General features: G+C 46.2%; 1 protein-coding gene across 3 annotated transcripts in view; it reads left to right on the top strand.

Moving 5' to 3' along the window:
- Positions 1 to 24,802, top strand: part of LOC137421037 (L-lactate dehydrogenase A chain) — a 75,125-nt gene that overhangs the window by 40,851 nt on the left and 9,472 nt on the right. For all 3 annotated transcript variants that reach the window (XM_078771989.1, XM_078771988.1, XM_078771987.1), the window contains 6 exons: positions 1,865 to 1,953; positions 4,282 to 4,341; positions 4,571 to 4,688; positions 11,622 to 11,710; positions 16,106 to 16,190; positions 16,366 to 16,539. In XM_078771989.1, coding sequence (XP_078628115.1) covers positions 1,885 to 1,953; positions 4,282 to 4,341; positions 4,571 to 4,688; positions 11,622 to 11,710; positions 16,106 to 16,190; positions 16,366 to 16,539 — 595 coding nt within the window. In that variant the 5' untranslated portion in view covers positions 1,865 to 1,884. The remainder of the gene's footprint in view (positions 1 to 1,864; positions 1,954 to 4,281; positions 4,342 to 4,570; positions 4,689 to 11,621; positions 11,711 to 16,105; positions 16,191 to 16,365; positions 16,540 to 24,802) is intronic.

Here is a 24,802-nt window from a genome sequence, read left to right as displayed (position 1 = left end):
AGACATTTGCAATGCCGCGTGTGTGTCCACGTCTATATATTTTCGCTTTAAAAACGGTTTTCTCCACAACTGCTCGTCCATTCGACGCAAAACTTTATACATAGGAGAGGCTCCCCAAGTAAAATATTTTATTTTTTAACTCTGACATCATAGGTCACAATTATATGGCAGCTATATTGGATTGAAGGAAAAATTTGGACATTACTCCAAAACCACTCAACGAAAAAAATTGAAACTTGCCTTATGTCATCAACTCCACAAACGGTAAATAGGGCGATAATGATGACGTCATAGGTGAAGTGGTATTCCAGCCATTATTGGTTGAATTAAAATCTTTATCTGAAACTTCATTTATCTTGAATTAAATTTATGACATTCATAACCTTTACTAAGAAACGATGTGGCATAATAGGGTACATGGATGATATGGGTATATGGGCCATAATAGTAGCGGGTTATGTTAACGACGGTATTTTTGTTCAGAATGAACATGCAAGGCGAGACTATGCACGCTACGAGTGGCGTTCTCATTTTAAATGCAATTTGTTCGCTCAATTGCTTGTGATCATTCTGAAGTCCTCCATTGCTCCTTCCCCATTCTGCCCTTTCCTCCTTGATTTCCAAAAAAATTCCAACATTCTTAGTGTGTGGCTAAAGAGGAAAATCTATTTTTTAAAGCAACATCTCCAAGAAGGAAGCATTTTAAAAGTTTCAAACTTGGACACATTTCTCTGCCTTAATGTTATCACCTGCAATATGAGGCCATATAAACATTTTGACTCCACATTGCATGAGTGGTACCACTACTACTCGTACCCTACTGCAAAGCCGCAATGAGCCGGCAAAGCCAAACCCTCTTGCCACTATTTTACCCATCACTATGGCATCAGTCGGTTAGGTAGTTGGTAGTAGGTAGGTGTAGTAGGTACCGTACCTAGTTCAAAATGACACCATTTGCATTTTGGATGAGATTAAAATTTATAAAATTTCCTGCTTGATTAATTCGGTGAATTCCGTCTCAACTTCGGATATTTCCGGCCGTAAAAAACTATCCCCTACGGCCGCGAGATTTCTAAAAAATAATTCTTCGTCAATTTTAGAATATTTGACGCCGTTTTCAGCCTCCGAAACGCGGTAAAAAGCTTTTTTGAAATATTTTTTCAAATGCTCGAATCTCATTGGTTCCGGTGTTTGGTGAAGATTTTCGTTGAAGATAACCAGGGCCCGTGCGGGCCCGGGGAACGAGGTTGGTCTTAAAGTATTTTAATTACAAATTAGAGGTGCATAAGATTGTGAATCAAAAAAAGACAGGTGAAACAAACTCCTATTGAACTTTTTCTCAATTGTTTATGCATAATTCCGCATCCGCAAGATGGCGGCCTCCATGGAGCGATTTGGTTTTTGAAATATTTTTTCAAATGCTCTAATCTCATTGGTTCCGGTGTTTGGTGACGATTTTTGTTGAAGATAACCAGGGCCCGTGCGGGCCCGGGGAACGACGTTGGTCTTAAAGTATTTTAATTACAAATTAGAGGTGCATAAGATTGTGAATCAAAAAAAGACAGGTGAAACAAACTCCTATTGAACTTTTTCGCAATTTTTTATGCATACTTCCGCATCCGCAAGATGGCGGCCTCCATGGAGCGATTTAGTGCGTCAAAGCTTAGAAATTTTCAAAGGATTCAGCAAAATCTGGCTTTTCAACATAATACGTACGCGTTCATTCACAACACCGGCTTCGCCGGCTATTATCAACCGCTGCATTTGCACATCCCAACACGTCACCAGGTATTTCACATTGGATTGAGCATTCAATGTAATGTGAATGATACGACACACAATGACATGAAACTTTGATCCACAGTGACATCTCCTACTGCAGCCATGTCGACAGTGCGGGACCGTCTTCTGAACGAGGTGTCACATGACACGGACACCAAGTCGAAGACCAAGGTCAGTGTACATTCCTTTTGTTTCATTGACATTAGCAGGGGCACCCACGGAACACAGTTCCACGGAAAACCCTCCATTGTTTTGGGCGGTGTATAGGCAACGAAGTGCTGCCACGCATGCTCCCAGAAGTATATGTTTTAGAAATGTAAAGGTATGGCATGGCGATTGTGAATATGACGGGTTCGAGGATGGATGTGTTTGGCCTGAACTGCATGAAAATCCAAATGCTGGTGGGTGGAGTCAGCCTTCCTATTAATGACGTCGTTGTGTCTTGTGGGTGGAGTCAAGCCAGCTGTCCAACCAATGGGCGGAAAGAGAGAAACAGGGGTACCCGGCGTTACCCGGTCAAAGTTTTGTGGGGGCCTAAAACACTTCCCTACAACACCTAAGGAATGGGGTGAGGACATCAGGTAGGAATGAACATCAACTCCGTAACCACTCAACAAAGAAAATTGAAACTTGGAATATGTTAACTCCCCATGGGGTATATTGGGTGATAATGATGACGTCAACGGTGGAGATATTCCATTCATACTTGGTTGAATCGAAATCCGTATCTGAAAAATCTGAAACCGCTGGAAGTGAAGAATTAAATTTGTCATCGGTCACATGGTGTGGCAGCCATATTGCATTGAAAATAAAAATGTAGAAAAGTCTTCTTCTGCAGAACTACTTAACAGATCAAGGCAAAACTTCGTACATATGATCAATGACCTGTGCGGAATATAATTTTAATTTTTTTTCATATTCATCTTCATTGACGCAATTTAGACTGAATGTGCACAAAAGTGCACATCCTAATAATCAATATAATCAATAAATCTATGGATAATGGCAGAGTACATGACATAATAGGGTCCATGGATGAAACAGTTATATTGGCCATAATAGTATTGCGTTCCGTTAACGAAAGTGTTTTTGTTCACAATGAGTGCATGAGGCAAGGCGATGTGCTCGACGAGTGCCGTTCTAGTTATCTCACCTGGAACTGAGTTCAGGTGAGTTTATGCGATGGCGCGTTGTCTGTCCGTAAACACTTGCAACCTTCTTCTCCGAAACCACTGAAGGGATTGTGACCAAACTTGGCACAAATTATATTTGTTTTGTTGTGACTAAAGTTTGTTCACGGCATTACAAAAAATCGGGGTCTAAGGGAATCAAAGTGCATCCAGGTTTGACCCCCCAAAATAGGTATTTGCTTTCTTCTCACAAACTACCACACACGATTTCAATGAAACTTCACCACAACCTTCACCACCCGTGAATTACCAATGTTTGTTCACGGCATGAAAAAATATATACCCCTTTGGGGGTGTAGCGGGGTTTCCCCCCAAAATATGTATTTTTTCGTTTGTTTGTTTAAAGTCTTATGATCATGTTAGTATAATTCAACATGCTGCCCTGTCTTCTAGCAGCCATTGAAATTAGTTTAAAATAACTTCAGTCGGTGTAGTATACTGTTTATTCTACCAGGTGAGCGCCAGGGGTATTGCCCCTTGCATGTTGAATTATACCAACATAATCATAAGACTTTAAACAAACAAAAAAAACCAACCTATTTTGGGGGGCAACCCCAAAATCCCCGCACACCTCCTCAGACTCCAATTTTTATAATGCCTTGAACAAACATTGGTAAATCACGGGTGGTGAAGGTTGTGGTAATTTTAATCGAAATATTGTGTGTAGTTTCAGAGAAAAAAGCAAATACCTATTTTGGTGGGTCAAACCTGGATCCACTTTGACCCCTGGTAAACACCCTCAGACCCCGATTTTTTTTAATGCCGTGAACAAACTTTAGCCACAACACAACAAATATCATTTGTGCCAAATTTGGTCGCAATCCCATCAGCGGTTTCGGAGAATAAGTTTCAAGTGTTTACGGACGGACGGGCTACGCGCCATCGCATAATCTCCCGTGAGCTTCGTTCCAGGTGAGCTAACAAATGCTGCATACCATTCTTCACAAATTATCTAGCTCCTTATTGGCTTGACTACACCTATAGGAGTGAGGACTCGACGGGTTTCCAAAGATTTGCATTTACATCCTCTGCAACTCAGGATAATGTTCGGAAAATTGTACTATTGAGTTGTCAGTAGAACCCAGCTGGCTCACTAATGACCCTGCAGGGCAGGGCGTTCGGCCTGCCTCAGCAGCTTTGCTCGGGCCACTTCCATTGTTGCAGAAATGAATTTGCTTTTCATTCCACACTGTTTGGATATTCTGGTACTCAATAAAGTTTGTAAAGATTCGGTTGATGTAACTTTGGAATTCCATCAATCATAATACGTACTCTCTTCTCTCTTCCCTCCTCCTGCTTGCTGCTCCAGGTGACAATAGTTGGAATCGGACAAGTTGGAATGGCGTGCGCAGTGAGCATTCTACAACAGGTACATCAGGCCATCCGGTCACCTGTTCCTTTCTTCATCTTTCCCCTTTGGTTTTTTTTTTTTTTTTTTTAAATACAGAGTCGAGGCTCGTGAAAGAGCTAAAATTACGGATCTTGTGTTTCCAGGATCTCATCGGAGATTCGTTTTTTAACCAGTCCTCTAGTCTCTCAGTGATTTTGCCTTATCCTGCTGGCATCCTAATTTTCCTGCCTCCTTGCTCATCCATCAGCACATTGCAACTGAAGTGGCACTGGTCGACGTGGACAAAAACAAGCTGATGGGAGAAGTCATGGATCTCCAACATGGCTCTCTCTTCTTGAAAACATCAAAAATAGTGGGAGATACAGGTAAAAATTCCGATCCATATGAAGGAGCGTCCATGTTGTTCGAGATATAACAATGTCTGCTCACATAGTGATGATAAAAAAAAAAATGGATGACATTATGAGAGAGAAAGATAGAGAATTAGACAAACTAGCAACGGTACCCGCCCTATGGGCGGGGCTTCAATTGGGAGGCCCAAATGAAAAGGCAAAATATCAGAAATTGGAGGCTTTTTTATTTCAAACGATTCATATAAACAACTTTATTATGTTGTAATAAAGACAACATCCGTTGAATCATATCACACGCAAATCATCAAAATCTAAACAATACATGGCACCCATTTTGAAAAAAGATTGAATTCTGCAAAACGGAAGTGGCTGCTACACGTCTTTCTCAGTCGCACGTTTATGTGTGAAGAGTGCGCGCCGAATCTGTAACACGGAAGCGGCTGCTACACCTGTTTCTCAGTCGCTTTGCACACGCTGCCATGTTACTTCGGAGCAGCACGTTTATATAGGAAGAGTTCCTCAGGAGTCGATATACTTTCTCCTGGTACGTAGAATTTCAACAAAAGCCACATCACTGTTCATATCGGTAAATATTATTCCATCGTGTTTGGGAAAACTGGAAAATTTGGAAAAATTGGAAAAACAATATAGCCTATTTTACTCCCAGGGGTCCCTGGAATACCCACCCAAAATATCGTTGCGATCGGTTGAGCCGTTTTTGCGGTACCTTTGAACGGACAGACGGACATTTGGTGAATTATAGTAAGATAAGTAGAAGACGATCAGATGCTTCTAACTCGAGTTATGGTGTGCAAAATGATTTTCATCGGTCACATGACCTTTGATCTGTTCAATCTAAAATTGAACTAGAAAGCATCTGAAAATGCAAAGCCCGTCCACATCCGTTTGTATTCAGACGTCTTCTTCTTCTTCTTCTATATGCTCAAAATAACGAAAACAGTTTAAAAACTAGAACGGCATTCAGTAGAGAGTAAACCTCCGCCTGGTTGGCCATATCACTCAATGGTGAAGAATTACTTAAAAAATTATACTAGCTGGATCCGGTTACGGATCTTCAACAAAATCGAATCGATTCTTCCTTGTCACACACACAACCTGTCCAACAAGTTTCGTCCAAATCCGTCCACAACTTTTTGAGATATTTTGTTCACAAACAAACAAACAAACAGACAGGAGTGAAAACATAACCTCCATCCACCTTTGGTGGCGGAGGTAAAAATACAAAATGAAAATTGATTATTTTATGCAGCCTTGACCTTTGAGTTTTAGATCTAAAAAAAAAAGTCAGTTTCTCGCTTTTGATTGGTGAACCAATTCATTGACCCATTAAGCAAATTCTTAAAAGTTCAGGTCAATCGGATGAAAATTGATGATTTGTGACGCTGACCTTCGACCTTTTGACCGAATTATTAATTTGCCTTCTCCATATTCTCATAACAACTCCATATTCTCATTGACTTCCGTTTCCGGTCTTGCTGGCGAGGGTTCGTTTATTCTCAGCTCTCCATGCTATCCATCGAAATCGAAGTTAAGTAATTGTTCCCATTTGTATTTTCGTTATAACTATTTATTTTATGGTGTATATATTGTCTCCCGACGAAGATTTTCGGTGCAAATCTTTCATACCTGTATTGAAAATCGTGTTAATTCGGGTCGTGTTTTGAGGCCTTGTAGTTGTACAGTGAACACTGTACAACCTTGAGGCTTTGTTTTTCTCTCAGCGGTCCGTGTTTTTGTGATCCAATAACTTTCGTTCTCTGTTTTCCCAATCTTTTCACCCCATAGCCCTCTTCCTTGTGTAAATCACAACTCAAAAAAATCCAAAAAAAACCATTTCCTTCTCTGTTCTCATTCGTTTATTCATTCTTATTCGTTCGTTCGTTCGTTCTTCGACCACGTGTTTCTCCCCCATTTCCCCAGATAGATTGTCAAATTTCAACTCGTTATTTTATCGTCCATGCGTTATTGTTTTGATTATAGTTACTTTTGGTTTGAATTTCCTGTAACTTGTAATTATTTAATCGTGTTCTGCTCCTCGTGTGCGGCCTTGTAGTTGTACCCCCGTCGGTGTTTGTTATCTTAATCGTGTTTTGCTTGGCTCTTAGTTTTTTCCCTTCTACCCCGAACATAATACTCTGTCTAACGTTCTAAATCCCCACCTCCCCCCCCCCCAAAAACCACACAAAAAAAAAAAAAACCAAAAACATTTATTTTCCTTTCTCCACGTGTACTGTTGACTCATCCTGTATTTTCTGTCCAGGTGTGCTGTTCGCCCCGCCCCCATTAACTCCTTGCCATCCACCGTTTGCCCTTCACGTGACTCGTGGTGGTCCCTGTCGGCTCTCCCCCCGTTGGTATTTTTTGTGCACATAAGATTGTTCACGGTTCTGTTTAAATATTATTTAAATATGTATAACCTTTCCCCTTCAGTGTTTTACTCAGTGGTATTTTACAACACGCTGTTTTTCTTCCTATTTAAAAGGCTTTTCTCAATTTCCTCTCCAACTCATTCCACCTAAAAAAAAAGAAATTCAATATCTTATACGTCTCCCTCACTACATGGTCTAAATTCACATTCATTCCATCCCTCCTCCATCATTCTGAACCGGATTGCTAACTTGAAAATCACAACAAACCCAATTTGTTTTCAATGTTCGTCTTTCATTAATCATCCACTTTCGAAACTCCCCCCTTGCCCCGCCACTCTTAAACTCCCCCCCTGCCCCTCCACTCCTGAACTCCCCCCTTGCCCTTCCACTCCTGAACTCCCCCCTTGCCCTTCCCCTCCTAAACTCCCCCCTCACTCCTCCCCTTCAAAACTCCCCCCCAACCCCTCCCATTCAAATCTCCCCCCATACCATTCCTCTCCAATTCTCCCTCCTCCCCCCTCCTCCTCGAAGCTGCCTCCTCCCCACTTCGTCTCCCTTCTATCTCATACCTCCACCCCCCCCAACCTTCTTCTTTCCTCTGCCCCCCCTCAAACAACCCCTCACTGTGCCTCATCCCTTCACCTTCAAACCTTTCATCCTCCTCATCCTTCCCTTTCTTGGAACTCTTCTGCAATCGCTGACACACTAACAACTGCTCTCCCTACCTCCCCCTCTCATCCTTCATCTTACCCTACTCCTCCCCTCCCCTGTCCTGTACCCGATGCTCCCCCTCTCTCTTCATTAACGGTATGGACCTCAAACATCCGGGGCCTTCGCTCAAACCTGACTGATCTCTCCATACAGGTTGCTTCTGACAATCCAGACTTGATCTGCTTAACAGAGACTTTCCTCCTTCAAGATGTCTCTGATTCCTTAATATCTCTTCCTGGTTACTCCCTCCTCCGGTATGATAGACCTGAGCCTCGGCCTGGTGGTGGGGTGGCTATCTTTATCAAAAACTCTCTTCCTCACTCTCCTTGCACTGCCCTCTCTCCTCTTCACCCCCAGGAGTACCTCTGGCTACGGCTTCCTCTCCGCTCCCACCTTTTGTTCATATGTGTTCTGTACCGTCCCCCAAACAGTGATGACTCCATCTACATTTCACTGTCCGACAACATGGACCAACTTCTATCCACTCATCCCAACTCTCTCTTCCTCATATGTGGTGACTTCAATTGTCATCATGCCACCTGGTTGGGTGTGGGTTCCTCTCTCACCAGTCATGGCACCTCAGCAAAGGACTTCTGTGACTCACTGGGATTGACACAATCTGTCAATTTCCCGACCCGGATCTCAGCCAATGGAGTATCTTCTCTTCTAGACTTGCTTATGACTAACTTCCCTGCTAATGTCTGCTGCTCTTCTTCTGCTCCAATCGGTTCTTCTGATCATGTGCTTGTCAAAGTGGACATCTCTCTGGCCATTCTCAGAGAGCCTCCTCAGCGTCGATGAGTCTGGCATTTCACTCAGGCCGACTGGGACGGTCTTCAAGCAACCATCATTCGTCTGGATTGGTCTCCCATCTCCACTGCCTCTGACATCAATTCTTCCTGGGAATTCTTCCAAAGCAAACTGATCTCTCTCATGCACAGATTTATCCCATCTCGCCTTCAGTTGTCTTACCCTTCCTCCCGTCCATGGTACACTGAATCTTGTGGTGAGGCAGTTGCCCTGAAACAACTTGCCTTTGCCTCTTGGAAGGCTAATCCAACTGAAGGAAATCTCAGTTCCTTCCACCAAACTCGGAACAAGTGTGTGTCTACCCTCAGGAGTGCTAGGAAGCACTATCTCTCCTCACTCAAGAATGAACTCTCAAACCTGTCTCCTTCCTCCAAATCCTGGTGGCGTCTGGTCAAATCCGTTTCTGGTGTTTGTTCCCCCTCCATCCCCTCCCTTACCTCAAATGGCCACACAGTTGACATCGCACGTGACAAAGCCGAATGCCTCAACTCTGTGTTTGCCTCAAAATCCTTAGTCCCAAACCCATCTCTCTCTGTTCCCACCTTTCCCAGTCGAACCAAACTGCTCCTGGACTCTGTGACCTTCTCTCCTGACAAGGTGGAGGAGTTTTTGTCAAACCTCGACTCTGATTCTGCAACTGGACCAGATGGCATCAGCCCACGGGTCCTAAAATCCTGCTCTGCCGCTCTATCTCACCCTCTCTCTGTTCTTTTCACCCTATCTTTTGCTCAAGGTCATCTGCCAGCATCCTGGAAATCAGCAAACATTACCGCTTTACACAAAAAAGGTGCAAAAACAGATCCTTGCAACTACAGACCAATCAGCCTGCTCCCAATTATCAGCAAAGTCATGGAATCCATCATTGCTTCGGATATGAAATCTTTCCTCTTCTCCAATGGCTTGATCTCTGATCATCAATTTGGTTTCAGACCAGGTCACTCTACTCTGGACATGCTGCTTCTGCTGTCTCAACAATGGATGGAGGTCCTCAATGCCAAACAGGAAATCAGAGCTGTCTCCCTTGACATATCACGTGCCTTCGATACGGTCTGGCACCCAGCTCTGCTCACCAAACTCTCCTCCTATGGTATCCATGGAAATCTCCATGCATGGCTTGCGGACTTCCTCTCTGGTCGTAGTCAACGTGTGGCCCTGAATGGATTTCTCTCATCTCCCCTTCCCGTTCAGGCTGGAGTTCCCCAAGGCAGTGTGCTGGGCCCTGTGCTTTTTCTGGTCTTTATCAATGATCTCTCCGACTCTCTGGAAAATCCTCTGTATCTCTTTGCTGATGACTCCACTCTCTGCCGCTCCATCCCTCTTCCCTCAGATCGGCAGTCTGCAGCCTCCTCACTCTCTGAAGACCTGGACAAAATCACATGTTGGTCAAACATGTGGAACATGTCTTTCAATCCTGACAAATCTCACACTCTTACTATGTCTCTCCGAAAAGATCGACTGGACAACCCTCCCATCTACTTTCTCAACAATCCTCTCCAAGAAGTTCTGTCGCTCAAGCTTTTGGGTCTCACCATCTGCCATGATCTTTCTTGGGAAAACCACATTTCCAAGCTGGCCTCCAAAGCCAGTCGCCGACTGGGCATCCTCCGTCGTGCGAAGTCCTTCCTAGGCACACCTGAGCTCCTCACCACATACAAGGCTTTCATCTGCAGCTCAATGGAATACTGTTCTCCCCTATGGGCTGGTGCTCCTGCCTCACACCTGGCTCGGCTTCACGCTGTTGAATCCAAAGCTTTCAGAATCATTGGAATCTCCCGCGATGAAGCTATCTCTGAGGGCCTTTCACTCACTCACCGCAGGCAGGTAGGTGGCCTTTCTGTCTTCTACCGACTCCTCTCCGGCCTTGCTCCCCCAGCTCTCTCTGTGCTCTGTCCCCCAAATATTCCTACAGGTCGCACAAGATCTGCCAGCCACCCTCTGATGGTTAAACTGCCGAAATCTCGGCTCTCTGCTCACCTTCACTCTTTCATTCCTCTTTTCTCCCGCCTCTGGAACAAACTCCCACACTCACTTCAATCACACTCCTCCCTCCAGGTCTTCAAAACAGCTGTTCACCACCATCTCTTATCTTCCCCCATCCAAAACCTTGATCTTTTCTACCCCCACTAATTCACCCCAGATCCACCTTGTTTGAAATTCCAACTTCTTTCCTGGAAGTCTTGGCAGTGTCCATATGTTTTATACCTCTCCCACCCCCCCCCCCCTTCCCATGCCTCCCCCCCAAAGCCCTCTCCCTCCCACAGTTCTCTCGATGTCTCCATGTCTCTCAGTCCCTGCTCTCAAATGTTGTGTTTGTGTCCTTCCCCCTCTCTCCCCATCTTGTCTACCGCTCCCGATGTTATTTGTTTTGTGTGTCTGTTTGTCTTTCTGTGTGATTAATGTTCGCTCTTTCACGAGCCTCGATCTTGTATACAAAAAAACAAAAAAAAACAAAAAAAAAACAAAGCTTTGTTGAAAATTTGATGTAAAAACTCAAATTATAAATTAACTTTCAGGTCAAGACCAATTTTGATCTTGTTGCTAGATCAGCACTTACCCTAGCTCCCTTTGGATGTCTCTCCATATCAATATATGAACAAATTCACTTCGAGCAATCCACTATGTTTCAGCTCCATTATGAGCCCTTTTTATTTTTTTGTATACAAGATCGAGGCTCGTGTAAGAGCTAACATTAATCACAAAAAGACAAACTGACACATAAAACATAAGATAAAGGGAGCAGGTGACAAGATGGGGAGAGAGAGGGAAGCACACAAGTACAACAGCATTGAACAGGGACATCAGGAGATCTGTGGGAGGGAGAGGGCTTGGGGGGAGGAGGCACGGGAAGGGGGGTGGGGGGAGGGGTGTGGGAGAGGCATAAAACACATGGACACTGCTAGAACTTCCAGGAAAGAAGTCAGTATTTCAAAAAAGTGGATCTGGGGTGAATCTGGTGCCCTCGCCCATGTATAAAAACCTAAAAAAACTACAAAGCACATAACGACGGCCATCTTTGTTTGGACTGCTCTCACAGATTATGCAGTCACTGCTGGATCCAAGCTGTGTGTGGTTACAGCTGGAGTTAGACAACAGGAAGGAGAGAGCAGATTGAACCTTGTACAGGTATGAATGTCTGCACATGACACGGTGTGCACCAAAAACATTTTCCAAAAATTGCTTGTTTGATCAAATTAACTGCTCAAAAAGAGAACAATATGCAATTACATGTACAGTCACGTGAAAAAGTAAGTACACCCCATGTAAACTTTTGACTTTCTTAACATATTTCAACATACAGCTATTTGATCTTCATTTCAACAATATTGATAGATAAAGGTGATATAATATAACAAATATCATGAAACATTTACATTTTGTAGTCCATTGTATAATTTAAATAAACATAAATGCAAATTTCGCATGTGGAAAAAGTAAGTACATGTAAGTACATGTACAGTATAAGTAAGTAAAAGAAGCATGTATTAGCCATTTTTCTGCAGTGACCTTTTCGTTTGATGACGTATATTGGATCCATGGTTAAGTGCTTTTACTTGCTTTAGTCAATTTGTATCCAAAATAAAAAAGGGGTGACTGCAAATCAATTGGACCCAAGCTGAAAAACAAAGTTACTTTTTACTCAGATATATGGAAAAAATATACCTTTTTAGAAAATTAAATCATGTATACCTTTGTCACCTACATTAGACCATTTGTGACCCTCCTTGGAAATAACGTTAAAAGTCAAAAGTAAGAATGTCATCCGGTCATATATTAATTGTCTTTCCATGTAGGGTAGATTTAACATGGATGATGGTATAACAGGAAATGCCATCAAAAGGTTTGCTTGCTCATATTAGTCAGGGAGACGAGCCTTTCATTGGAATTGTTAACTAGAACAACACTCTTTGACGTCACGACGCAGACCGGTATGCCTCCGCCCACATTATTAAATCATAATAATACTTGTACCAAGTTTGATTTCAATCCATTCAGCTGTTCTCCAGTTATCACATTTTTACCTGACATGACCTCTGACCTTTGACCCCAAAATCTAATCAGTTAACCTTTACATCATTATACATACCTGTACCAAGTTTGAATGAGAATACTTCAGCTGTTCTCAAGTTAGACATACGTATTACAGACTTTGAACTTTGACCTCATGACCCCAAAATATAATCAGTTCATCTTTACCTCATTATACATACATGTACCAAGTTTGAATTAGATCACTTCAGCTATTCTCAAGTTATCGCGGTAACGAAGACCTATCATGGACGGACGGATGGACGGACAACCTGAAAACATAATTCCAGCGCCTTCGTCGGCGGAGGCATAAAATGCAATGTAAGTGCAAGATGGTAGATGTGAATGCAATCACTCCTTGTTGCACTCCATAGTGGGGAAACAACAAAACACACCAATATCCACTCGAGTGGGAGTGTGGTTGTGGATACCTCCCTTGTGAGTGATCCTGAGCGACGGAAAGCTATTCAGCAAACCAGTGAGGAGAAAGCAAGCAGGAAGACGCACAAACCTGGTATATAACTTCTTGGCAGGACTCCTCTGAGTGCCACCAGTGACTCCTTTTCAAGCAGCCGAGGCTCTACGGCCTCTGGAAAGCAAAATAGCTGGCTGTAACAAAAATATGCTAAACAATGACAATTGGCCACATAAAATGACTAAAGGGACACAGACCCCTCAGAGGCTGAGGCTTAAGTCTGTGCGGCTACACCGAGCAGCCGGAAAACGTGCTGAAAAGGATATTGACCGCTCCTTCTCCAGTGAGGATGGGGATCTGTGCCTCACGATAGGACATTGCTCTACACCAAAGCTAAAAAGGTGTCACCTGTTCTACAACCAACAACTACTCCGTTCCAGATGAATCAGAGAAGATTAAATGAGCTGGAGCTTAGAGGAAAAGGAAATCATCCTCCACTGCAAAGCATATTCTACACATGAAGCATGGGGGAGTATCGGTAAAGGAGAAAGATTCATGAAGCAGTTGAACGAAGTTTCACAATTGAGTTCATGAATAATGATCCTTAACTGAAAAAAAGAGGTGGAGATTTTGAGTTCTGGGAAAACTTCGTCCCATCTCCTGAAACTGCAAGTGGAGATAACAAGCAAGGGGAAGATGTATTGCTCTGATCTCAAGCCATGTGCAGCATGCTTCACATGTGATTCCTTTGTGAAGAAACAAGTGAAAATTGGTTCAGCAACAAACAAACAGGCAAATTAGATAAACTCCAACATTACATTTCAGTTCAGTCTATGCCAAAAACTGTGTGAAGATGTTCAGGCAAGTTGTAGTCGAAGAGCAACCCTTCCAGGGTGCTGAGGCTATGCTGACCGATCCATGCCCCCGCATGCTTGTGTTGGGCATTGCCTGGCACCGAGCATTTTGATACATCACCATTGAGACATTGTGAGCTCAACTTCACCCAGACATTCCTTCTTTAACTCTCCACGTGTGTGGCATTCAGTCCACATCTGCAACCTGAATGTTGTGGTCAAGAGCAAAAAAGAAAGATTGCATATGTGTCTCAATATGTATGGCAATGTCACAAAGAGTGCAGCGTAATCTAGAACTACCCATATATTTTGAGCCAATAAACCAACTTTTGGAGAAGTTTCTGAAAGTCACGTGAGCATATTTATTCATTCAAACAATGCAAAACAGCATGTGCTTGTTCAGATGTCTTTAATGTGATATTTTGGACAATACTGCACTCGGAGTTGGGATGCTATACTTTGTTGAGGGTCCTTACATCGATGAGGATGATGATTCAACTTGCCAAACGTTTGTTAGGAATTGGTTTGAACACTCCGCCGTTGAAATTCTGCCATTGCCAGCACAACGCCACGACCTAAACCCAAAGAACCAATCTCAAACTTTTCGCAATGCTGACTATCTTCAGATTCAGAGCACAACTCATCTCTGAAGAACAGCCATAATTACGTCCGATCCCATATCTAGCAGCATTTGGATACAAAGCATGACAGCTGTGCTTGCTGCCAAAGATGAGCCAATACCATACTGGAAACTAAGTAGTTTTAGAACTCCAATTATAACTTCGTTACTGTAACATTACGTTTGCGAACGGACTGCATCTACTCCAAAATATATTGTTGCAGTTGTGAGAATAGAGGATAACCCCCCTCATAGGTAGTTGCACCACAACATGTAGCCTCGCTTAGTTTAGTTATTTCTTATTCAATGTAAGCGTAGTCTCCTTTCCTGTGTTAGTATGCGTTGAGCAGGCCAGTAAGTGTAGGCCTCAATTGGGCTAGAATGCCATGTGCTAGGGCCTAGAACAAGTCTGGCAGGCCCGAAGGAGGAGCTAAAGGGGAGTGGCCGATAAGCGGCAGGCAGCCAATGAACGCTACAGGGGAGTGGCTAACAACAGCAGCCAGAGGAGGGGCTTGGAACATTCGGGTAAGACTCTGGGGCGGGGCTATAAGACCCTGCCCCGGGCCCCCCGCGCCAGTCGCCGAGTCCCAGTCAGAATGAGAGCTGTGAGAGTCAGAGTGAGCCAGTCTACGAGTCACCCAGTCGGAGTGAGTCACGAGTCTACGAGTCACCCAGTCAGAGTGAGAGTGGAGTCGGTCAGTGTGTCGCCCAGTCCCTCAGTCTACGAGTGCCCCAGTGACCCAGAGAGAGTGAGAGGTGTGGTTGAAAGTCAAAGTGAGAGTGAGAGTAAGAAGTCAGAGTGTCGGAGAGTCAGAGCCCCAGTCAGAGTTCCTGTCCAAGAGGTCTGTGAACGAACGCTCTCAGCCCCCAGCTCTCTCTGTGCACAAACTCTCCCTGTGCCCTGCGGCTGTTAATTGTGATTGCAAGGACTATCCCTCCCGGGGCCACAGACGCACGATCTCCCTGCCTGAGCTCCCTGCACACATGCCACGAACACTTCGAGGGACACGTCCGGCGAGCTGTCCGGAGCGAACGGCACCAAGGACGCGTTTGGAGCGCGTACTTTTCCTTCCTTCTTTTCCCCGCGTGAGTGAGTGGGCCCTTGTCTGGGTTTAGTTAAGACTGATTAAGTATCTGCTCTGTGTCTCTTCTCTTTACCCTGATCACTGTATAAATTGTAAATAAACCTGTGTTCTTCCTTCCATTTGGTCGTTCACGTCATTTTCACATCATTGGCTTCGCATTGTACGAATAAGACCGCTCAATCGGGTTCGATAAGAATTAACGGCACGAGTCACATGACACGCGAACCCCTCGGCGTATCCGACTAGCGTGGCTTGTGCGAGGTCCAGTCCCCGTTCTCGTGGCAGCGTGTGTACCGAAGGTACGTGGGGATTCGACCCGATACCCTTCCGCACGCTCGCTACGGGAGTGGCGGCTCGGCCTCATGGACTCGAAGCTCGAAGGGGGAAAAGGGTTTAACCCCCCTCTCTGTACGTCGTCGACGGGCTCGACAGATCCGCAACAATATTATGGGTATGCCTCAAAATTATCTCAGTTTCCACATTCTTATCATTCACCTATTGATGTTTTCTTCCCTCCAGAGGAACGTTGGAGTTTTCAAACACATTATCCCTCCTCTTGTGAAGTACAGCCCAGATACCATGATATTAGTGGTCTCCAACCCAGGTGTGATTGGTTCCTGTTTGGCTTCCTTGCCATTTGAGAGTTCCAAACCTTTGCTTTGTTGCCTGTGGGTTCATCAGGACAACATTACTGGAAGTGTTGGTAAACTTTTGATGCTGTTTGTCTCTGTCAATGTTAAATTTCAAGACCTTATTGTGTCAATATCACCCATGTTTAGTGGACATCCTCACGTGGGTTGCATGGAAGCTCAGCGGTCTTCCTCGTTCTCGGGTCTTGGGATCCGGGACAAATCTGGACTCTGCCCGCTTCCGCTTCCTGATGGGAGAAAAGCTCCATTTGAACCCAACTAGTGTACATGGACTTATTATTGGCGAGCATGGAGACAGCTCAGGTGAGATTGATGGAAATACAGACATCCCCCCCCCCCCCCCGCCCCCAAAAACCACACAAAACACAATTACATCCCTTTACACCTGCAATATATGGATTCAGGTACTCTCACAGAACTTAACTGCTCCAATATATAGGTAAATATAGCAGGGTTTGCTTCTTTCATTACATATATATATATATATATATATATACAGTGAAACCTTGACTTACGAGTGCACCAACTTACGAGTTTTCCGAGATACGAGCCGTCGCTCGGGCGGTTTTTTGCTTTGAGATGTGAGCCGAGATCTGAGTTACGAGCTTACGCCACCCGCCACTAGGTGGCCCAACGAGCGTTCCGGTCACGTGGTTATCTTGCCGTGCAAGCATCTCTGCCGTATATCGCTGCTGCTTTGTTTTCGCATGTTGGTTATTTTGGAAAATTTCTTAGTTTTAACCATGGGTCCTAAGAAATTGAGTGCCAAGGGCAGTGCTGAGAAGAAGAAGAGGATGATGTGCTTGGATATAAAACACGCAATCGTCGAAAAACATGAGCGAGGTGTGCGTGTTGTCGACTTGGCGAGGCAGTACGATCGAAACATTTTGAAAGGGAGGAAGAAACAAACCTCGTTGGACAGGTTTTTATTGAAACGCCCTGCAAGTGAAAGCGAGGAAAGGCAAAAGTCATCTCCTCCACCTCCGCCAGCATCTTCGTCTGATCTTCAAGGTAAATACACTTAATAAAACCAGTTTATTTCTTTACATTGTGGCGGACACGGAAGCTCACTGGCGTGGTGACATCATTCCGCGCACCAAGTGGGCGGGGGCCACGCCGAGGGGTAGGCGTGGCCTCAGGATATACACCGGGCGCGCAGCCCGGAGCGCGCCAGCGCCAGTGTTACAGTGAGCTCTTGAATAAAGACTCTTACAAATTACCGCGTTGTCCGGTTCCTCCTTGTTTACAAGCAGCGCGCGTGACGCCGCTTATTATGTACAGTATATACGAGGTCGTGCTTGTTTATACATTATTTGTTATTTATAAAGTACATTTTTCTTATTTAAAAACACGTAACAAAAAAAATTGGTGTGGTTTTTTGGGGGCTGGAACGGATTAATAGCATTTCAATGCATTTTAATGGGGAAATTTAATTTGAGAAACGAGCAAATTGAGTTACGAGCTCGGTCACAGAACGAATTAAACTCGTAAGTCAAGGTTTCACTGTGTGTGTGTGTGTGTGTGTGTATATATATATATATATATATATATATATATTGTTACAGACGCGGTTTTGGATGTTAGTTTACCGAGCGGTTTGGTATGACCGCGTCTGCACAGTTTACCCGATTATACTCGAACGTTGGCCGAGTCGCGCTATGCTAAATCAATTAAGGAAAGGACACAACGGCTGGGTTAAATGACACGACAACAGGGGTACAGTTCTCAAGACCTCCGGAGGAGGTTATAATATTTGTATGCAGAGCGTTGAGATTACAAGGACAAGAGGTACAGCATAGGAAGGTAGGCACTTAGACACACTTATCTTATTCCCGACAGACCACAGATAAACGGGACAAGACTGACTCACACAGGGATTGATGGCAAGGAAGGGCAGGTAGTCGCTGGACAGCACAAGGTGCACCTTGGCTCAGGGACAGGATAGCGCGGTCCAAAAGATGCAGGGAGGTATCGTCGCGCTGGAGGTGGCGTCTGTTTCTCTTCAAGCTGGGGGCGCATCTGACGTCACCTCCGGTAAGTGGCTGCCTATATCCAGCGGGGAGTGACACGCCCTCGGCTCGTTAGCTCCGCCCCAGATGGAATCGGTCCGCCACTTCCATTGGGTGCGGGGGTTACCGGGCTCCGCCCTTGACGAGGAGCTGACAGGGAGCCCCTATTTGGTAACCCCGTCGAGCACATGGGCAATGGCGGCTAACCAAGCCGGAGTGAGGACGCATACTCCCCGCGCGCTGTTGTTGTAGTTGTTGTTGTTGTTGTAGTTTCATGAGGAAGATGGGAGGAGGTATGGGGAGGTCCTAAACTCACTACTGGTGCCATACAATCACATTCTGGTGCAACGAAGAGTCAGAATTAATGGAAACGAGTCCTTAACTGACATAGACTAAGAATAACTAGCAAGATGTCCTATAGTTGTCTACGTGAGATGCGGTGAACCTGGGCACGACATTTAATGGGGGAAAAAGGGGAAGGTCGGTTCTACAGAGTGTTGTTTACAGACAATGGGACTAGGGAATGGGGGATTGGGGATAGTTGGGGAGTATTGGGGAAATAGGGGAATATTTACAAGTGGATATGGATGGAGGCCAAATCCCATATCCGCAACATTGCACCCTTCTCTACCCTCGGGGCGTCCCGACCCGATAAATTTTTACCTACTTTAGTGTGGCACTCAGATGTAGTTCCCTCTACTATTAACTCTACCCTGAGTGCGACAGTTTTACAGATGTTCACAAATGAGTAAATATGTCCCCCTGCGACGTTGCACCCTTCTCCTCACAGAAACACACCCACAGGATAACCGAATCGCGGAAAGAATCCTCAAACTAAACATACAGCCGGTAGGGAGCATTATTTACATAAGACTACACTGATATTTACACTACGATCCAGGACCTGTTTTTGGAGGAACACATGCAGATGTTATGCATAGAGAGAGCACGCATGCCAGCATCGATACACCAACCCACGAGTGCTCTGTGGCCTTACGGCCTTTAATAATGTGCAGAGCACCCCATCCAAGCACCAAAAGCACCACCCCCTACATACAGTCAGCACCATCCGGTGCACCAATAAAATGTTCAACGTCACCGGTGGTGTCGCAGCCGGCCGATGTTCTGCCGCTGGTCTTGCCTTGGAGCCCACTTGGTGTTCTGGCTTCTTTAAAGAATAAAGAAAGGCGCCAACCGCGTCCATTTCTAAATTGTGGCCGTCAGGGGGCCAACTATTAGTGGTTCACCTCTATGGCATAGGTGCCACGTTGACCCAGAGGTCCCTCAACGGGTGGTGCTTGCCCGCAAAAGACTGCGGTCCATGGTGGGCGGCCACAAACATTGCGGTCCATATGGTGTATCGATCCCGGCAGCAAGCAGCGAAAGTGCAGGCCCACAACTGCGGAGCCAGCACCTCTCTCTCCTCTCTCTCTGCCCCAAAGCCAGATCCTCGGAGGTGGGAGACAAAAGAAAAGACAAGTGAGTAAGGTGGTAAGGGCGCAAAAGTGCACGCAATACAGGATGATGCACACTGGGGGCACATGGGAACCAGGTGAGACAGGTACGTTCCTACCGTACGCCCCCCCCCCACCAGGTAACCTACATTGCCCCTCCCTTACCCCTTACTGTATCCACAAAACACAACACTACCCATAAACATCTACTTTACAAATCAACAAACGTCCCTACTGTCTTCCCCGTTCCTCCCATAAACCAAATTCGTCTTCTCTCCCTCCTAACCAATCAAATTTGCCATTTTCAACTCTCATCAAAATTTGCCATCTCCAACTCAACATCATAATTTGCCATCACCAATTCATCATCAGTCCCTCCTAGGGAGGGAGAGATGGAATCACCCCAATGTCTCATCCACGTCGTGATGCGTCTCACAAATCCTCACAGCAATTCTCATTTCCTGCAACACAGAACAAAGAAAACACAGGTGTGGAGTCATCATCATCACCTCAGGCAAGTGGCTGCGTATGGTGCGACAGGTTCATCAATCCTAACTATTTCCTAAATGACTTTAACAACTTTACATTACCCGGGGTCTTTCTCCTGCCAAACCATTGGCCCTCTTACACTATGGGTTCTAAAAACCAATTCCCATTGACCAAACTGTGGTGCTTTTCAATTTGGGGTCTCACTCCCCCGATTCATCTCCCGGTGCCCTCGCACAATTTCTGGGCTGTGACGTGTAGCTCTCCCAGCAGGTCTACCCACCTGCACACCTCCACCACTGCAGTTGCCTCCGAGCTTACCTGCTCCTTACCCTAACCTATCTACCTGGGGAAGGCCCTCTGGCGCTCTCCCCACTCGGTGCCCTCTCTGGCACTGGGCTACCCGGGTCCGTCCTCCGGATCCTCGGGCCCCATCCACAACTCTACCGGCTCCCAGAGCCCACCTGCGGCCTCACCTGGCCGACATCCTCACAGTGGTGGAGTGCCCAAACCAACTACACACACTAACAGGCTACACGCCCAGCCATTTCCACAACACTAATGCACCCATCCACATACCATTCTTTCACCTCGCACCACAGATGCCAATATCCAACCACAATTTACCTATACCCTCTACCTAACACTTACACTACCCGCCCCGGGTACTCGTGATGGGGGTCCACTCTTCCCCCATTCACACCTTCGCACCATCCACTCCACTCCACAATTTCCACCATTCTCACTCCACGACCATCCATTCCAATCCTCCAGATATTCCACACTACCATTTATTCCACACAGCCACATACACCTGTCGTTGCACACCTGTGCAATCCTACCTGGTGCCACCTGCACCCTCCTCCTCTTCCTGGACCAGTTGGTCAACACAACACACAATCACCACTACTCCCTCATACACTGCTCCACACACCTGTTCAGTTGCACACCTGTGCAATCACACCTGTTCAATTCTCACCTGTTCAATCTTCACACACACGGCATCATCTCAGCTAACTACTCCCCTCTGAAACTTGCGCTTCCCAGTCGTCCCTTTAAACTATTGCGCTCCCACGTCATTATCATCCACACTAAACTACCTCGTCCCCACTACAGGTATCAGTCACTAACTAACCTTAACGTCACCTAATGTCATCTTCGCTAGATCCCTATCAATATAACCTAACCCACCCGGGCTAGTTTTCACTGCCATAAACCCCATAATCTATAGCGCATTTGCCCCACCACATGGGAAGGGTGGCAGGGATGCCACCCTTACCCACCGGGCCCATCGCTCACTACCAATTTTGCACATCAAATTTCAACAAATCAAAAATTTGCCAATCACTGCTCATCACCTGCCAATCATTACTGCCAATCCTTTGCCAATCATCAAATTTTGTTTTTCTCTAATTTTGGGGCCAAAACACTATCCTCATCACACAGTCTACTCACTAATGCCTCTCGGTGCGCCAATTTACTTCTAAAGCTCGGCTGCGTACAGCCAAGCCATGAATGCGGGTTGTTCTGTGCCAGCGGCTGGATGCGTCCCGCATTCGGGGCAGGGACGGGGGCTTACCCGGGCCAAGATCCCACGCACCACCTCGGCGTGGAGCCATCCAATGTCCCGATCTCGACCTGCCGGCACGTCTCAACAAAACGTGGTCGCCATGACGACCCTTCCTATCCAGCTGCCCGCTCCGCCTAGTGGAGCACGGACGCGGCCGTTCAAAGCGAGGCCCGGCACGCACCGAGGGCCCGATTCGGCTAAAAGTCGACCTAACCGCTGCTCCGTTTAACGTCGATGCTTCACCTGCATACTTACACCCCGCAGCCCGTTCCTTGCTCACACATCCAGCCGTCTCCATTCTCCTCGTACCTTTCCTTACACACCCAGGTACACTCATTCCACTCACAGCCTTGGTCACACACCTGACCACTGAACACTTTGGCACACATTCGTTGGTCGCACACCTCACCAACACACCTCTTCGCGCCCCCTCCTCTGTCACCTCCTCTGTGACAATTACAGGTGTGCTCTCATTCGCACACCCAACCACGTGCCTCACTACCAATTCCAGCGTGCATTCCCACTCACGCTCTACCATTCCAGGTGTGCATCCTTGCTCACCTGTCACAACCAACTCACGCTCCTTGTCACTCTCACTACTCTCACCACCACTCTTGACAACGCACTCACCCTTACTCCCGACAGCGCACTCTTTCCTCAGGCACCTGTCCGTTACACACCTTTCTCGCGCACACTCTCCCGTCACACCCTCTGTAACACTCACCACAGGCGTGCATTCTTCCTTGCCTTTGACAGCGCACTCTTTCCCCATGCACCTGTCCGTCACACACCTTTCTCGCGCACACTCTCCCGTCACACCCTCTGTAACACTTACCACACCGCGCTTCCATGTGCTCCCTCGCACACGCGCTACGACCGACTCACTCTCGCCAGCACCCTCACTCCTTGGCACGCACTTTTTCCTCACACACCCCAGAGTCGGACTTTCTCGCACACCTCCTTTTTCGCACACCAGACCTGTCGCACACTTTACCAACGGCCTCTCACGAACACCCGGGTCCATCTCGACCCCCAAGCTCCTTAAATCACCTGGCGCATCATACGCACGACCATATTGGTCACCACTTACACCGGGTCCTCTTCCTCTTCGCTTCTCCTCCATCACCTGCGAATCCCTCATCCGGTTAATGAGCACATCATCACGATCCAAACACAGACTTTGGACCAATTCCTTTACCTCCTCTTTTATCTCTTTCTTATCCTCTCTCCGTCGCTTCTTAATTTCGCTCACCCCTTCTTCCACTTCTCCTAATTTCTGTTTCACCCCCTTCATCTCCTCGTGCGCCCCTTTAAGTTCTTCCTCTAACTCCACTTTATTTTTTTCTATGTGCTCCCGCACCTCCCGCTCTTTAACCTCCATCACCTCTACCACTTTGTTCATTTTCCTCGTCAGGTCCTCATGTACCGTCTGACACTCTTTTTAAATTACCCCTACGTCCTTTTTCATCTCCTTCTGTGTCGATTTTAAACCCTCTATTACCGCTGTGTTCTTCTTTACCTGGTCCCCCAACTCCTTTTGTCCCACTGTCAGTTGTTCTACTCCCAGCGTCAACTCCTCTATACCCCCTTGCAATTTTACAGTCCCCTTTCTCACCTCCTTCTCCATGCGCTCCTTACAGTGCCTCACCTCCTCGCGCACTCCTCCGACCTCCTCACTCACACCTCTTCTGATCTCCTCTCCCATCACTTGCATCTCCTGCCCAGATGCCACCCTCATCTGCTCCATTTCCTCCTTGTGAGCATCCAGTTTGGTTTCTACCCCCATTCTAACCCCCTCTATCTGCTGCCCCATTTGTTTAACTTCCCTTTCCGCTTGGTCCCTCATGTCCCTCAATTTGCCTTCCATACTGTTTTCTAACCCCTCTAACCCCTTTTGCATCCCTTCCATTTGATTCTCTTGAGCGGCCATTCTGTTTTCTACCCCCATTAACCCATGTTTCACCTCTTTTATCCCGTTGTCTAACCCCTCAAAATTTTTGTCTAACTTCCCAAATTTCTTGTCTAATCCCTCACCGGTACCCCTCGCTTCGTCCCTCATTACCCCCATTTGGTTTCCCATTACCCCCATTTGGTTTCCCATTACCCTCATTTCCTCCCTCATTTTCTCGCTATTCTGGGCCATAAGGGCCTTCATTTGTATAAAAAAAGGTCCAAATCTACCAGCGGCGCTACCGCGGTCGCGGGCGTGGTCGCCGTGGCCATGTGCGAGGCGCCATTTTGCGCGCCCGCCACCTCGTGCGCGACGACGCTATTTTGCGAATCTGCTACCCTCACTGCTTCGCTCTCCTCTTGTCCCTCATTTTGGTCCTGGATCGACCCTGCCTCACTCTCTTCTACCGGAACCCAGCCGTCTTGGTCTGCCATAGCGCGACTTTCAAAATTCGGGTTTTTATTTTTATTTGTAAAACACAATTAAATTTCGCTGTTATAATTTCGAGCGCGTGAAACGCGCTCCGGATCGAATCCCACTTCCCGACACCAAATGTTACTCTAATAGTACAATTGGTGTTCCAAAATTTGGGCCTAACAAATTTAGTCCCAGGTCCGAATCCAACTCCTCGACACCAAATGTTACAGACGCGGTTTTGGATGTTAGTTTACCGAGCGGTTTGGTATGACCGCGTCTGCACAGTTTACCCGATTATACTCGAACGTTGGCCGAGTCGCGCTCTGCTAAATCATTTAAGGAAAGGACACAACGGCTGGGTTAAATGACACGACAACAGGGGTACAGTTCTCAAGACCTCCGGAGGAGGTTATAATATTTGTATGCAGAGCGTTGAGATTACAAGGACAAGAGGTACAGCATAGGAAGGTAGGCACTTAGACACACTTATCTTATTCCCGACAGACCACAGATAAACGGGACAAGACTGACTCACACAGGGATTGATGGCAAGGAAGGGCAGGTAGTCGCTGGACAGCACAAGGTGCACCTTGGCTCAGGGACAGGATAGCGCGGTCCAAAAGATGCAGGGAGGTATCGTCGCGCTGGAGGTGGCGTCTGTTTCTCTTCAAGCTGGGGG

The sequence above is a fragment of the Myxine glutinosa genome, chromosome 2 (genome assembly GCF_964187855.1).
Source record: "Myxine glutinosa chromosome 2, kmMyxGlut1.1, whole genome shotgun sequence".
Classification (NCBI taxonomy): Eukaryota; Metazoa; Chordata; class Myxini; order Myxiniformes; family Myxinidae; genus Myxine; species Myxine glutinosa.
Note: the sequence above shows the minus strand (reverse complement) of the source record. Positions and strands in the feature narration are given on the sequence as shown.